General features: G+C 49.0%; 1 protein-coding gene across 3 annotated transcripts in view; it reads right to left on the bottom strand.

The window, feature by feature from the left end:
* Positions 1-16,629, bottom strand: part of aifm4 (apoptosis inducing factor mitochondria associated 4) — an 83,559-nt gene that overhangs the window by 56,417 nt on the left and 10,513 nt on the right. For all 3 annotated transcript variants that reach the window (XM_085965056.1, XM_085965054.1, XM_085965055.1), the window contains exons 5-7: positions 16,455-16,499; positions 16,264-16,345; positions 15,451-15,563 (exon numbers count right to left, since the gene is read on the bottom strand). In XM_085965056.1, the coding sequence (XP_085821182.1) occupies positions 15,451-15,563; positions 16,264-16,345; positions 16,455-16,499 (240 nt within the window). The remainder of the gene's footprint in view (positions 1-15,450; positions 15,564-16,263; positions 16,346-16,454; positions 16,500-16,629) is intronic.

Here is a 16,629-nt window from a genome sequence, read left to right as displayed (position 1 = left end):
CGCATAGTAGGGGACCCACTGGGCATAATAGGAGAAAAACCCTAGGCACCTCTTCAGGGCCTTGAGGCAGTGGGGGCTCCATAAGGGGACGCATCCGGTCGGGGCCGATGACTCCGTGTTCCACAACACAGCCAAGGATGGCAAGGCAGTTTGTGCGGAATATGCACTTCTTGTTATATGTCAGGTTCAGGAGTTGGGCGGTGCGGAGGAATTTTGAGAGGTTTGCGTCATGGTCCTGCAAGTCACGGCCGCAAATGGTCACATTGTCCAAATATGGGAAAGTGGCCTGCAACGCATTTTGATCTACCATCCGGTCCATCTCCCTTTGGAAGACGGAGACCCCGTTGGTGACACCAAAGGGAACCCTAAGGAAGTGGTAGAGGCAGCCGTTTGCCTCAAAGGCAGTATACTGGCAGTCCTCAGGGCGGATAGGGAGCTGGTGGTACGCTGATTTCAGGTCAATGGTCGAGAAGATGCGGTACTGCGCGATCTGGTTGACCATATCAGCTATGCGGGGGAGTGGGTAGGCGTCCAGCAGGGTGTAGCGATTTATTGTCTGGCTGTAGTCGATGACCAGGCGCTGCTTCTCGCCGGTCTTAACGACCACAACCTGGGCTCGCCAGGGGCTGGTGCTGCCCTCAATAATCCCTTCCTTCAGGAGCCGCTCCACTTCGGTTTTAATGAAAACCCTGTCCCCGGCACTGTATCGCCTGCTCTTTGTGGCGATGGGCTTACAGTCGGGGGTGAGGTTAGCAAACAGTGGGGGGGGGGGGGTGACTCTGAGTGTGGAGAGGTTGCACCTGGTGCGCGGCGGGCAATTTGGGAGCTGCTGGCTGCGGACTGTGAGTGGGGGTAGGGGTCCACCGTACGCCATCGTAACACTTTTAAAGTGGCACTGAAAATCTAACCCCAGCAGGACGGCAGCGCAGAGGTCGGGCAGGACCAGAAGTTTAAAATGATCGTACACGGTCCCGTCTACTACGAGTGTCACTACGCAGTAGCCGCCGATGTCCGCCGACTGGGACTCGGAGGCCATAGAAATCCGCTGGTGCGCAGGCAGGACTGGGAGAGAGCAACGCCGCACCGTGTCGGGGTGGATGAAGCTCTCCGTGCTCCCAGAGTCAAAAAGGCAGATTGTATCGTGGCCATTTACCTTAATGTCCATTGTGGAACTGGCCAGCTGGTGCGGTCTCGCTTGGTCCAGTGTAACGGATGCCAGCGTAGGGGTCGGTGTGTCGCTGCGGGTATCAGATGAGGCGGTGTTGGGGGCCTGCTGCGTTCCGGCTGTCGTCCAAGATGGCGGCGTCCATGATCCCCATGTGGCTGGAGGCGTCCAAAATGGCTGCTGTACCGGTGGTTCGCACATGGCCGGGGAGGCCCAAGATGGCGGCCCGCATGGCCCACACGTGGCGCTGCTGGGGTTCAGGGTGGCTTTGGCCCTGCAAGCGTTAGCGTAGTGTCCCTTCTTCCCGCAGCCCGAGCAGATCGCGTTTTTCGCCGGGCAGCGCGCTCTGGGGTGTTTTGCCTGGCCACAGAAGTAGCATTTCTGGCCTTGGGGCACTGCTGTCTGGCCTTGGGACACTGCTGCGGTAGTTGGGCCGTTGCTGGGGTGTGGCTGGGGTGGCACGGCGCTATGAGGCGGTCCTACCGTGTCCCAGGCTGTCATTCCCCGCGGCGTCCACGGTGCAGAGGAGTAGGCATCCATGCCCCGGTAGGCTGCATCCAATGATAGTGCGAGTTCAGAGGCCTTGTTGAGGTCGAGGTCACTCTGCTCCAACAGTCGCTGTCGGGTGTAATTGGATCTGTGGCCCGCTACAAAAGCGTCCCGGATAAGTTCCTCTGTGTACACGGCGGCCTTTACATCCTTACAACCACAGGCCCGGCCAAGCACAGACAGTGCCTGAAGGTATTCCACGGTCGATTCCCCGGGTTGTTGTTTACGACTCCCCAGAAGGTGCCTGGCGTACACTTCGTTCACTGGGCGCGTGTACTGGTCCTTGAGGAGCTTGATAGCGTCCGCGTATGAGGTCGCGTCTTGGATGACCGAGTACACTCGGTGGTTCACTTTGGAGGTCAGGACATCCAGTTTGTCCTCGTCCGATTTGATTGCTGCGGAGGCGGTCAGGAATTTTTCGAAACGCTTAAGCCAGTGAGTAAACTTGGTGGATGAGTCCGCCTCCCGATGATCTAAGTCCAGGCATGCTGGTGTGAGGATCTTCTCCATTATAAAAATTTTGTTAATAAAATTGATGCGCTATCAATTACTCATAAAAGACTGAGAGTTAAGAGAGTAACTAAAGGCTTTTATTAACAAAAGAATGAAGGTCTGCCTCGAGTGGTCGACCGGTCCAGAAATACAAAGGGCTGGGGAGCAGTCACCTTTATACTAGGACTTGTGGGAGGAGTCAGCCGAGGCATGTCCAGGCATGTACACAGTGGAATACAAACAGTGGTTTACCACACTGGTCAATGGTGACCCCCCAGGATATTGATGGTGGGGGACTCTACTTATATACTCAATAGCTGTGAATTCCATTTGAGCAATTTCACTGGGCAACATTGAGCACGTGACTATTCCATGCAGGTCACATTCCAGTAATCTCCTTGGCTGCCTTTAATCAAGTAACAGACAAGATTATTCCATGCTTAATTGATAGGCTCTGAACCAATGCTAACAACAGCAGGCCAGTAAATTCAGGAATTTGGTGGGTTATACAGTTAAGAGAACATAAGAACATAAGAAATAGGAGCAGGAGTAGGCCAATCGGCCCCTTGAGCCTGCTCCGCCATTCAATAAGATCATGGCTGATCTGATCCTAACCGCCAATCTGCTATCACAGAACCATCTCCTGAATCTAACAGAATTAGACACACGAAATAGGAGCAGGATCAGGCTACACGGCCCCTTTCCAGGTTTCCCTGCCTTTGTTCCCCCTCTCCCAGTCCCTGCACTCGCTTAAAAACCTGTTCCATCTCCAGCTTTTCCAGTTCTGACGAAGGGTCATCGACCTGAAACGTTAACTCTGTTTCTCTCCCCACAGATGCTGCCTGACCTGCTGAGTATTTCCAGCATTGTCTGTTTTTATTACCCACTTTCCAGCTCTTGGTCCATAGCTCTGTAGATTGCAGCACTTCAAGTGCATATCCAAGTACTTTTTAAATGTGATGAGGGTTTCCACTTCTACCACCCTTTCAGGCAGTGAGTTCCAGACCCCCACCACCCTCTGGGTGAAAAAAATTCTCCTCAACTCCCCTCTAATCCTTCTACCAATTACTTTAAATCTATGGCCCCTAGTTATTGACCTCTCTGCGAAGGGAACAAGGTCCTTCCTGTCTACTTTATCTAGGCCCCTCATAATTGTATACACCTCAATAAAGTCTCCCCTCAGCCTTCTCTGTTCCAAAGAAAACAACCCCAGTCAACCAACCTTTCTTCACAGCTAAAATTCTCCAGTCCTGGCAACATCCTCGTAAATCTCCTCTGCACCCTCTCTAGTGTAATCACATCCTTCCTGTAATGTGGTGACCAGAACTGGACGCTGTAATCTAGCAGTGGCCTAACTAGTGTTTTATACAGTTCAAGCATAACCTCCCTATTGTAATGTAGGAAACGTGACAGCCAAAATTGTGCACAGCAATGTCCCGCAAACAACAATGTGATAATGACCAGTTAAGAACATAAGAAATAGGAGCAGGAGTAGGCCAATCGGCCCCTCGAGCCTGCTCCGCCATTCAATAAGATCATGGCTGATCTGATCCTAACCGCCAATCTACTATCACAGAACCATCTCCTGAATCCAACAGAATTAGACACATGAAATAGGAGCAGGACCAGGCTACACGGCCCCTGGGCCCGCTCCGCTACCCACAGGGCCATGACCGATCCGAACCTGGACTCATGTCCAAATTCCTGCCCGCTCCCCGTAACCCTTAATTCCCTTTACTTCTAGGAAACTGTCTATTTCTGTTTTAAATTTATGTAATGATGTAGCTTCTGCAGCTTTTTGGGGCAGCATATTCCATGGACCTGCCACCCTCTGAGTGAAGTAGTTCCTCCTCATCTCAGTTTTGAAAGAGCAGCCCCTTATTCTAAGACTATGCCCCCTAGTTCTAGTTTCACCCATCATCGGGAACATCTTCCCCGCATCCACCCGATCCAACCCCTTCACAATCTTATATGTTTCAATAAGATCGCCTCTCATTCTTCTGAACTCCAATGAGTAGAGTCCCAATCTACTCAACCTCTCCTCATATGTCCATCCCCTCATCCCCGGGATTAACAGAGTGAACCTTCTTTGTACTGACTCGCGAGCAAGTATGTCCTTTCTTAAGTATGGACACCAAAACTGTACGCAGTATTCCAGGTGCAGTCTCACCAATACCTTGTACAACTGAAGCAATACCTCCCTATTTTTATATTCTATCCCCCTAGCAATGAAAGCCAACATTCCATTGGCCGCCTTAATCACTTGCTCATTAGTCCCTGGGAACCAAGTGGTCTATAGTTATTATTGGTAAGAGTGGTCACTATGGGTAACCCAGTTATCCACAGTGACCACTGATAATTGGTGTTAGGTCCATGGGAGCGATACATCATAAAGCAGTGCCAATTGATTCCACAATCCCTTCAAAAAAGGTGTGATAATAGGATGGGGAGGGTTCAACATTTATTTTCCATTTATTGTAGAATAAACTGAAAAATCCAGTACAAGTAGGTGAGCAATAGAATTGCAAGAAATTGTACAAATCTCAATAGATATCACCGAAAATAAATTGTACTTTGTGGTGTATGTGCCTTTAAGAGCAATTATGGTGCATGTGCCTTTAAGAGCCCCAGGTGTGCGTAATGCCGGTAATTGCCACTTGGGCTATATAAGCCTGTGTATTGTGTATATCCTTTAGAAACCCCCCCCCCCCCCCCACCCAGACTTGCTTAGTAAATACCTATGAACCAACTCCTGTCTTCAGTGTCTTTATCTACACACGGACACTACAGTGGCGACGAAGTGGAAACGGACTTACCTGCAATTCGGCAGCACCTCAAGGACATCGATTCCTCCAGCTTCCAGAAGACTCAAGGAAGTAAGAGAAACTGTGGTTTCACCAGCTGGCCAAGCTGGTGACAGGTACTGCGCTAATCCTTCCTGGGCGTCAAGCTGGAGCTCCAGCAGCGGGCTCTACAGCGGAGACAGACAGCGAAATCGGAGGCAAGCAATAACGGACTGGGAGGGTGCACTCGAGAGACGGCCGACGCGGCAAGCAGGTCAGCGTTTAGACCTCCGTCGGGAACGAGTCTCCAACAGTGAATAAACGGAAACCACAGTAAAACAGCGTGGTTATCGGTAGCAGCGGCGGGAAAGCACAGGAAGCGCCATATTGTTGCTAGAGAGAGAGAAAAAAAAAGCGCAGGAAGCGCCATATCTTTTCTGAAATGCCTAAATCTGGTAATAGAGGCTTTTGATGGCGAAATAGAAGATTGGACCACATACGTGGAAAGAGTAGAGGTTTATTGCACTGCAAATGGAATAACAGATGAAAAAAAGCAGCAAAAGGAGCTGCAGAGATACAACAAGAGACACAAGACTTCGGCACCCATAAAATGACACGAGTTCGGAAGATGTTATCGCTGCGGCAGATCCACCCATAACCAGAGGGACTGCTGGTTCAAGGGCAAAGCATGCAGGCAATGTGGTAAGATTGGACACATTGCACGGGTATGCCAATCTGGACAAAATAAATCCACTGACAGAAAACAAAAAAATCAATAAAGTACAGGAAGGTACAAATGATGACGGACAATAGCTCCGAAGACCAGAATAGCGATAGCGACTCTGGAAACAAGAGACTAAGCTGTCTCAAATTACATAATGTACTTGCCAAAGAGGATTACCAAACCATTTGGGTTACCCTCACAATAGCAGGGTCCCCAATTAAAATGGAGCTAGATACAGGATCAGCTCTAACCGTAATAAATCGACGAGATTACGAGAGGCTATTTTCGCATATACCTCTAAAAGACACATCCATTATCTTAAAAACATATACGGGGCAGAAAGTCTACCCCAAAGGAAAAATAAGGGTGCCTGTGGTATACAACGGCAAAGAAATACAAAAGTTGTATTTATACATTCTACAAGATGGTGGTCCACCGTTGTTGGGACGTGAATGGATAAGGAAGATACGTTTAGACTGGCACTCCATTCAGGCACTGACGGTGACCAGTAAGGAAAAAAAAACAATGATGACATCATACCTGAACGATTAAAAAGACATCTTGGCCAACGCCAAAGAAGTGTTTCAAGAGAAACTAGGGACCTTGAAAGGCATCACCGCCTCAATAAAAGTGGAAGATACAGCAATTCCAAAAAATTTTAAGGCAAGACCGGTGCCATACGCAATACGTCCAGTCGAGGCAGAGCTGAAGAATTTGGAAAAGGCAGGCGTATTATCCAAAATAGATTGGAGCGAATGGGCAACACCCATCGTTCCAGTCATAAAAAAATTGAAAAATAACTGAGGAACAGAAAAAAATTCACATCTGTGGGGACTTTAAGGTGACTGTAAACCCGGTCCTTCACACGGTACAGTATCCTCTTCCGAGGATAGAAGATATTTTCGCCTCACTATCCGGAGGGAAATGTTTCACAAAAATTGACTTGGCACAGGCATATCTACAGACGGAGGTTGAGGAGGCCTCTAAAAAGTATCTCACAATAAACACACACAAAGGCCTGTACCAGTACAATCGACTGGTTTTTGGAATAGCATCAGCTCCAGCTATCTGGCAAAGAGCTATGGAGCAAGTCCTGCAAGGGATTCCGGGGACTCAATGCTACCTAGACGACATCCTTATAACAGGAGAAAACGACAACGAGCACCTTGCCAATTTGGAGCAGGTGCTCACTAGGCTGAAAGAACGGGGTCTACGAGCAAATCGCCCCAAGTGCGAATTTTTCCAAAATCAGATATCATATTGTGGCCACATAATTAATAAGGGTTGCATAAGTCACCTGAAAAAAATTGAAGCAGTTATAAAAGCCCCAGCACCTGAAAATGTTTCACAATTAAGGTCATTCCTGGGATTAATAAATTACTATCATAAATTTTTACCGAACTTATCAACTATTCTACACCCTCTTAATGATATTCTACAGACAGGAGTGATTTGGAAATGGAACGAAGACTGTAAACGTGCCTTCCATAAATGTAAAGACTTAATCACATCCGAGAAAATTTTGGCTCATTACAACCCATCACTACCAATCAGACTGGCGTGCGATGCATCCCCTTACGGCATAGGAGCGGTATTGTCCCATAGATTCCCTGATGGCTCGGAACGGCCGATAGCTTTTGCGTCACGCTCATTGAACTCAGCTGAGCGTAACTATTCCCAGATAGACAGGGAAGCCCTCAGCCTGGTATGGGGAGTGAAGAAATTCAACCATTACCTACACGGACAAAAATTTACCTTGCTGACTGACCATCAACCCCTCATCTCCATATTCAACCTTAAAAAAGGTGTCCCCATTATGACGGCAAAGACTACAGAGGTGGTCCCTTTTTCTAGGGGCACACCAATACAACATTGAATACAAAAAGGGTCAAAACAGCATGGGAATGCTGACGGTTTATCACGCCTACCGTTGCCAACGATAGAAGAGGCACCTACAGTAGACCCAGTAGAGATATTCCACTCTACCATAGTGGAATGTCTACCGGTGACAAATTCTGCCATTGAAAGGGAGACAAGAAATGACCCTACTCTCTCACGGGTCTACGATTTAACAGTGAAGGGATGGCCAGCACATGGCGAACCACTGTTGCCAGCATTCTCGCAAAGAGGAGAACAGCTGTCAGTGTGCCGAGGAACCTTGATGTGTGGATCCAGAGTGGTGATTCCACCCAAACTCCAGGATAAAGTGCTAAAGGAGCTTCACGAGGGGCATCTGGGTGGAGTGGAAATGAAGAACCTAGCTAGGGCGTTTGTATGGTGGCCAGGTATCGATGGAGACATCGAAGAAATGACCAAGAGCTGCCTAGGATGCCAGAAGGTCCAAAATGCTCCGCCACAGGCCCCTCTACATCCATGGGAGTGGCCCTCATCTCCCTGGCAAAGGGTGCACATCGACTTTGCTGGTCCATTTATGGACTCAATGTTCTTAATCGCAGTTGATGCACACTCCAAGTGGCCGGAGGTAATAAAGATGTCCTCCACCACCACGGAAAAAACCATCACAGTATTAAGGACCATATTTGCCAGGAATGGGCTGCCGGAGCAGATATGTTCTGATAATGGACCGCAATTTGTGTCCGAAGAATTCAGAAAGTTCTTAAAGAACAATGGGGTAAAGCACTACACGTCCGCCCCATACCATCCCGCCACCAATGGATTGGCTGAAAGGTTTGTCCAGACCTTCAAGAAGGCCATCAAGGCCATGGGTAATGAAGACATAAAACTTCAGCACAAGGTGGATAACTTCTTATTTGCATATAGGAATGCAACGCATATGGTTACTAACCAAACTCCCGCCACGACGTTCTACAATAGAAACCTAAGATGCCGGCTGGATTTGGTCAAGCCCAACATCCGAAGGGACGTGGAGAACCGGCAGTTTCAGGGCATGAATGAAAGGCCAACTAGGGCCTTCCAGATAGGCCAACCGGTTTTGGCCCGGGACTACCGTACCGAGAAATGGCAGCCTGGAACTATCTGCACACGATTAGGACCACTGATGTATACCGTGGACATCGGAGACAGCATAATAAGGCGCCATGCTGACCAAATCATCAAGTCATCCGAAAAGGGACAACCTACACCACCACTCTATACATCTAACGATGAAGTAGAGATACCCATATCTACCTCCGATCCGGTGATACTGGAGCCCGATGAACCCGACACTGGCCTTCAAGCCGAATCAGCCTTATGAACCAACTCCTGTCTTCAGTGTCTTTATCTACACACGGACACTACAACAACAGCACAGGAACAAGAGTTGGCAATTCAGCCCCTCGAGCCTACCATTCAATTAGATTAGAAATGGACTAGTTTATTTAAAATAAGTTTAATTAATGACAGAAGATTGAACTAATGCTGGCCGTGCTTCATTACTGCGACACCAGAGGTTACAAAACCAGATTACCACTTCTGGATCCCACCAGCAGTAATAATGTACCCTAGAAGCCTAAAACTATTACTCAAGATGCCCTTTTCCTTCATTTAGATGAATATACCAGGGGAAGTTAGGAAAACCAAACTCACTATCACTAGTAACTACAATCATAACATTTTTCACCATGAACTAACGCTTTAAACCAGACTCAACTTGTCTCACATAATTTCACTCCCTGTAAACCAAACACACTAAAAACTGTTTTCACAAAAGAGAAGTGCTTTGAACTTAACAGTTTTAAATAACAAACAGTCCGTTTCCAATACAAAAAGGTGAGGACAGATTATAGAGGTAAATAGACTGGGGATGGACTCTAACTGGGTAATGAAGTTGACTTGTTCAGTGTCTGCCAGTAGGACTGTTGAAGGCCAATTTTGTTTTCTCTTTGTTCACCAATTCTCTTCCCTCCATTCCTGAAGACATTGGCCTAGAAATTCAGTATAGCCACGTTTGGGGCGCTACAGCATGGTGTTCACTAACTTTTGCGCCCGGCGCAACTTAGCGCCACCTTCGCCGATATTCAGTTGCATCGCCCCAAGACGTTGTTGCTGCGCTAAAGCAGGTGATGCATGACTATCATTAGGCGCTAAGCCGGCGATCCGGGGCGCAAACACCGAAGGCGGGCGCAGCGAGTTGCTCATTGAGGGCAGACAGACAGTCAGGCGCCGGTCAGCACTAAAGGGGGATGGTGGAATTGCTTGGCTGCCACGCCCTGCACACTGCAGCCCTAAGGCAAGGCCTGAACACTGCTTCTGGAACAGCTCCACGCCCAGGAGAATGGAGGAGGCCAGGGAGAGAGCGCAGCGCTTCAGCGAGGGTGACCAGAGGCTGCTGGTTGGCGCAGTGGACCGCAGGCGCCATATCCTCTTCCCGGAGGGTGGCAGGAGGCCGCTGCCTGCCGAATATCGGAAAGCATGGAGGGATGTGGCAAACAGGGTCACGTCCAACAGCGTGGTTGGCAGGACACCAACCCAGTGCCGGAAAAAATTCAACGACCTCACTCGGGTTGTCAGGGCGAGTACCCTTTCCAGTATCCTCCTCATCCCTGCATGTGCACCTCACTTTATGGCCAAACAGGTCTGAAAGCCCTAATGGCCAGCCCTCATCCAGCAGCTATGGGACTGTCATGAAAAGCACTTGCGCAATCAGGACTTTAGACACTGTCAGGGCTATTCGACCATGGGAGGCAGTGCGGGCAAGATCAGGGCTTGACACTGTACTTAGAGACTGTCCTTTCTCTTGCAGGCCAAGCTGGTGCATAACAGAAGACAGCAGTGACAGACCGGGGGAGGCCATCCTGACCCGAAACAGCTGAGCGACCTCGAGCAGCGGATCATGGCAGGCCGGCTGAGTGGCCCCGTCGCCACTGGAGATGCTGACCTTGTTCTGGGCACCAATGGTAAGGTTTTTTGACCTCTCCCTTTCCACTTGTGCCTCACACCAGCATCCTTTGCCACTATCGAACCAATGTAGTGCACAGCAGCACTCATGCCTCCCTCGCTGCCACCCTGTCCTCACTCTAAAGCAACTCGTGCCTCACTGCTTTCAGATGGTGACTCGCCAGGTGAGGAGGTGGCCCCTCAAGCTAGCACTGTGTCCGAGTCAGACATAGGAGGAGGAGGAAGAGGAAGCCAGCCCATCAGGGAAACCCTCAGCCGAGGCAGCCCATGGCCATGATGGTGACACGTCTTCCCTGGAGGGGAGCAGGGAGGCGGGGAAGGGTCGGAGGATAGTGAAGCTCCGGGGACCAGCGGGCTGCAGCAACGCGGGAGGGGTGGGGAAGCTCGGCGGCCTTCTCCCCGGAGGGTGAGTGCGGCCTCCAGTCCTGCTACGGTGAGCGCAGAGGAGGTGCGGCTCCTAGCGGAAATGGGCGCCCAGGCTGAGCGCAGGCACACTGAGCTCATGGCTGCAGTGGCAAGGATGCCTGACTCCATAGTCACTGGCAAGGAGTGTGCAGGAATTCAGTGCAGCACAGGCCAGGAGTCTGCAGGACATCGCGGCAGCACAGGCTAGGCGTCAGCAGGACTTCGCTGCTTCACAGGCAGCTTCCAGCCAAGTGCTCAGTCGTGCCGTGCATTCACTGGCTGCTGTCATGCAGACACAGACCAGGGCCACACGGGCACTAACTGCTGCCACACTCGCTGGATCGGCCAGGCATCGCCAGGGCACTCGCTGTGCCGCAGCAGCCCAGTCTGTGCCTCAGCAGATTGCTGCGCATGCTGCAGTGCTGGCCCGTGCCAATGTATCAGCCAACCAGGGAGTGCCTGTGATCTGTCAGGTTGGCAGCATTCCTGCAGCCAACACTGTCACTCCTCCATTGCAGTTGCCACCAGCTGTTGGACAGACTGCTGCCGCCCAAGCAGAGTTGGAGCAGTCAGCAGCCGGCCCCTCCAGGCCCAGAGCTGGTCCAGGCCAACCCCCAAGGGCATCTGCCGTCTCACCAACTGACCCTCAGCAGCCTTCCCCCAGCCTTGCTGCAGCCACTGGGGTCCCATTGAGGAGGAGCTGCAGGGCGGGTAGGGGCCAGTGACGGAAGCGAAACGGATCACCCTCGCAGGGGAAAAAGTAGAAGGTGTGGCCAAATGTTTTGTTTTACTTATAAAAGCCGAGACTGGTATATTTGTTTTACTTGTAAAGGCCGAGACTGGTGTATGTGTGTTTTTGTTGGGGGGGGGGGGGGGGGGGGGGTTTCTCTCCATTAGTTTGTCATGTGGGAAGGGCACAGAGGTATTGTAGTAAAAAATTCTCTTAAATCGCTCTGTCCATGCTTTCTTTTGGAAGTCCTGGTTGCCCTGCTCGGCTGAGGGCTTGTGGAGCAGCTACATTAATCTTCTGCCATTGGCACAAGCCATTCCCTGAGAGGAGGCCTAGAACCGACTTGCAATAAGCCACCGACGGGCAGCCCTTGCACTTTCTGCCTCCCTCCTGTGCTGGTCCTCCTCCTCTGGTGGTCCTCCAATGTCTGCTGGCAGTGGCTGAGTCCTGCGGATAGCCAGGTTGTGCAGCATACGACAACAAAATGGGAGACTCGCTCAGGCGAGTACTGTAGGGCTCCCCCGGAACGATCCAGACAGCGGAACCGTTGCTTCAGCATGCCGATTGTTTGCTCAATGATGTTCCTGGTTGCTTGATGGCTCTCATTGTATCCCTCTTCAGCAGGGGTGCTGGGCACACGGAGTGGGGTCATCAGCCATGTGCACAAAGGATAGCCTTTGTCCCCGAGAAGCCATCCTCGTGGGGGAGGCTGGGCCTCGAACATGTCTGCCACAGAAGTCTGACGCAGGATGAAGGCATCGTGGCTGCTGCCTGGAAAGCAGGCATGGACAGCTAGGATGAGCTGCCTGTGGTCACACACCAACTGCACGTTGAGCGAATGGTAGCCCTTCCGGTAATCCTCGGCATTCTCTAGAGGTGCCCGCAAAGCCACATGCGTGCAGTCAATGGCGCCCTGCACCATGGGGAAGCCCGCTAATGCTGCAAAGCCCATTGCACGCTGTTGCTGCTTGTCAACGGTCATGGGGAAGGAGATGAACTGACGTCTCCTTCTGAAAAGAGCATTGGTCACCTGGCGGATGCAGCAAACTGGGAGATGTTGGAAATGTCCCCAGTAGCGGATTGGAAGGAGCCGGTGGCATAGAAGTTGAGAGCCACCGTCACCTTCACTGCCACCGACAGACGTCCTGCTCCTCAGCTGTGGCTGCAGATCTCCGCGAAGCAGGTAGCAGATCTCAGTGACCACCGCCCTTCTGAATCGCAGCCTCCGAACACACTGCTCCTCAGACATGTTCAGATATGAGAACTGCTGGCGGTATACCCTGGGTGGGTAAGGCCTCCTTTGCCAACGCCTGTTGCCCCTTCTCCATCTGGCCATGACTGGCATTCTCTCACGGCGTCTGAGCCCTTTGAATGCAATGGAGAAGCCCAACGTTTCCACCCATTGCAGCCCCCATTATATGTTTCCAATCAATGCTATGACTCTGAAGTTAAAGACAAGTGCAAAGCTGTGGCCTGAAGCCACAAGTACCTGTGCAAGTGTTGAGCCAAACCAGAAAGCTCTCTACCTTTGTCTCTCTCCAAAGATCTGTCTCTCAAAGAAGGAGTGGTGCAAAATGGCTGCCATATATACTGCAGGAGGAGTCCCCTTTAATTAGCGCCCCCCGCGCCCCGCAGCGACTGGGAACCATTCCCCTCTACCAGTCGCTAGGGGTGCCAGGCGCACAATAGGCCGGCGCCACTGAATTTCCGGTTTGGGGCGCACAAAGGGCGTTGCACCATGAAATGACGTCAGGATCTGCTCGCGCAGCTGAGCGCGCACAAAGGTTTTGCGCCGCCGCTAAATCTTAACTGAAGTTCGCGAGAGGCGCAGATCGCGCTGTGCCTGGGCGCTAGCCGCTTAGCACCCCACTTCTCCCAAGGTGCTAGCGGCTGGCGCAAACAACTGAATTTCTAGGTCATTGACTGCTTACTGGGTTTCAGGGCCACACATCCCAGGCTCCCTCAATACCAACTATGCATTATTCCTGAAATCGCCTTGGCAGGAATTGTTCCCAGGCTATTTGACTGCAGCACGGATTCTGTCTTCACTCAATGTCCAGATATATGCACAATCCACCAACAAGCCAGCATAGGCTGCTGAATAGTGATCAGCAGCAGAATCCTGGCCAATCTTTCCCATCCTAATCCGGGGCTGCTGAGGACAATTGTGGACCTAGCTGAAATCAGCTAACTCAGCACAAACCGGGATCAATCTGAAGCCTTCGGTATAGTTCAGTTACTCACTGGATGAATTCACCAAGCCACTGGGGGAACTTAAAATGGAGCACCTCAAGTGTGGAGAAATAGTGCATTTCCCTCCTTTTGAGCCCAGTCTTGGCTTTGAACACTCCCAAGTATAGCACTGGTCAAATGAAGAGCTAATTGTTCTCTACGCTGCCTCAGTAATGTGCCTGGGCCCTTAGCCTTGGGAGAATATTTCGTCTTATACCACCACAACTTGCATTATTACAATCCTATCAGCAGTCGTGGTCTCTGAAGCATTGACTTAAGCTTTCCACTGAACCACCAGAATTGTGATGCATTAGTGTCAGGCATTCACATACCCAGCTGCAAAACGAGCCAGAAACAAGTGCCAATGTTAAATGACATCAAACTTTATAGCATGTACAGGCACAACATTCATTAAATTTTAAAAAAACGCAGGATCTTCAACAATACATACAGATTAAACTAAAAGGAGTTTTAAGACTAATGCGGCAGAGGTTTATATTTGAAAATGTAAATATGCCAATACATGTATCCTTACTAACATATGCAAAATCAATTTTCCTCCGACAAGGAAAAACAGCTTTTTCTTTATCATATGCTGGTGAAACGGAATCTCATCTTCCAAACTTAAAACGATGCTGGGAATGAGGGTTGGGTAGGACTGCATCACATAACCTGAAATATATTACTCCACGCATAAGGAGTAAGGGTGAATTTCCGCATCGGTTCTCCTGCTTGTCCACCATACTTCAGCGGAAGAGCAGCCGAATCCCGGGAAAATGGTATAATCCGGGGTTTCCACAGCTCTTCCAAAAACAGCAAATTATAAAACTTCACATAAGCAAACTGTACATGTGGAGTTTATGGTGATTGTGATTTATGGAAAATAAAGCACTTGTGATGTGGCTATGTTACTCACTTGTACCTGTTTGCAGGCTATCATCAAGAGTTATTTTCTTTAATATAATGGTTTCTAACATGTATCCGCAATAGTCTCCACTATCAATCCCTAATAGTCTCATAGAACAAGAGTCCCAAATTAGCCCTAGATAGTTGTGCATGGTGGATTTACACCGGTGCCAATCTGGGTTGAGACGGATTTCATTTAATACTCAGTTCCCAGACAGAAGAATCCTTCATCCCATTAATCTGGATTGGGATCTTGGGTGGGGGCAGGGAGGTGAATGGCATTATAACAAATCCTCTCTCAAAGGGTCATATTCCAGATGTTAAGAAAAGTTATATTTTGTATTATTTTTAGCTGCTGTTCACAAACAAAATAATTTTACCTTTTCAGTTAGTCATCCTTCAAACACAATAGAAAATTATTTGATTATGTTCCAGAGATATAAATCTTGCATTTCCAAGAAGAGTTAATTATTTAATTTATATTACAAAGCTAAGTGGTTTAATAATACAAAGATAACCACAAAAACTGGAGACTGCTGCGCCCACACAATGTTCCCAATTATTGTACATATTTGTCCCATGAAACAGTTATTTGCTTACTAACCTTGCTGAGTTTTGGGCGATCATAAGGCAGGTTTATGTCTTTGGTTGCTATTATTATGCGTCCTTTGTAACATTCCTGGCGAAGGGTTTCTGCACAGATTACTGCAGCTGGACCTTGTGGCAGTAACGAAAATACATCAGTGTGGATTCAAAATTCTTCCACACATCTTTAGGAGAACCACATTCTCACTACTGCAACACGTTACAGGGCCAGAGACAGTTTTTAAAATCACCATTAAACTGGATCATATCATCACCCACTCACCATATTCAGACCTCACAAATTAGTACAGAATTTGGCAACATTTTTACACTATTCAGTCCAATTATACTGCCATTTTCTGATCGATGCAAGTGATTTCAGGTGCACATTAACACAAGTGGCAGCATAAACTAAAGCCAAGCTGTGCAAGAACTCTTCCAGCAGGTCATCCACACTGGTCAGAGTTTACTGGTTGCATTAGGATTCCAGCCTGGTGCAGAGGTGCATTTTAGAAGGTTGTTGAGTTCATTGGCACTTGTATAAACTTACTTTTCAATACTGCTGTTAGGCGAAAACACATGCTCCAGTCTGTTCTTTCCTAACATTATCAATTAAAAAGGAGCTCTGTGCACATACACGAGCATGCATGCACAGATTTCATTTGTTGCTGACCTCGTGTGATTCAGAGCTGGCAGTATAACTTGGGTCTGCTGACTGTGCATCACAGTCCATAGCACAGCAGTCACTGCAGCCTTGATGTCATGGGAGACAGAAATTATTTCATTTCATAAATAACAGAACCTGACTTTTAAATTGGCACATTACACCTACCTCCACCTATAAGAAGAATGACATGTTTATCCGCTGGTGACTGGCTGACCATGGCTTTGGTTCTTTTTCTTGATTCAAAGGCCTATTTAAAACACACAATAATGAATCCTATTTATAGGCAGACAAACAAGTTCGTAAAAAAAAACTACTTTTTTCAAAGTTTGCCTTGAGCCATGCAAAAGGAAACCTACTTTGGCACTTGCAGATAGAATAACCATGCCATTCTGAACATCGACCTGTGGAAATAGAAACAAAGACAATGTTAGGATTATTCTAAATAAACAGTTTTCTTTAATGCATGCATCGTACCAGCAGCATGTATAGGACGATTCCTTTATCTATCTATTTTATATATTAGCTGGATTT

This window comes from Somniosus microcephalus, chromosome 22 (assembly GCF_052327205.1).
Source record: "Somniosus microcephalus isolate GS21.2 chromosome 22, FLI_Smic_1.0, whole genome shotgun sequence".
Taxonomy (NCBI): domain Eukaryota; kingdom Metazoa; phylum Chordata; class Chondrichthyes; order Squaliformes; family Somniosidae; genus Somniosus; species Somniosus microcephalus.
This window is presented reverse-complemented; position numbering and strand designations above follow the sequence as displayed.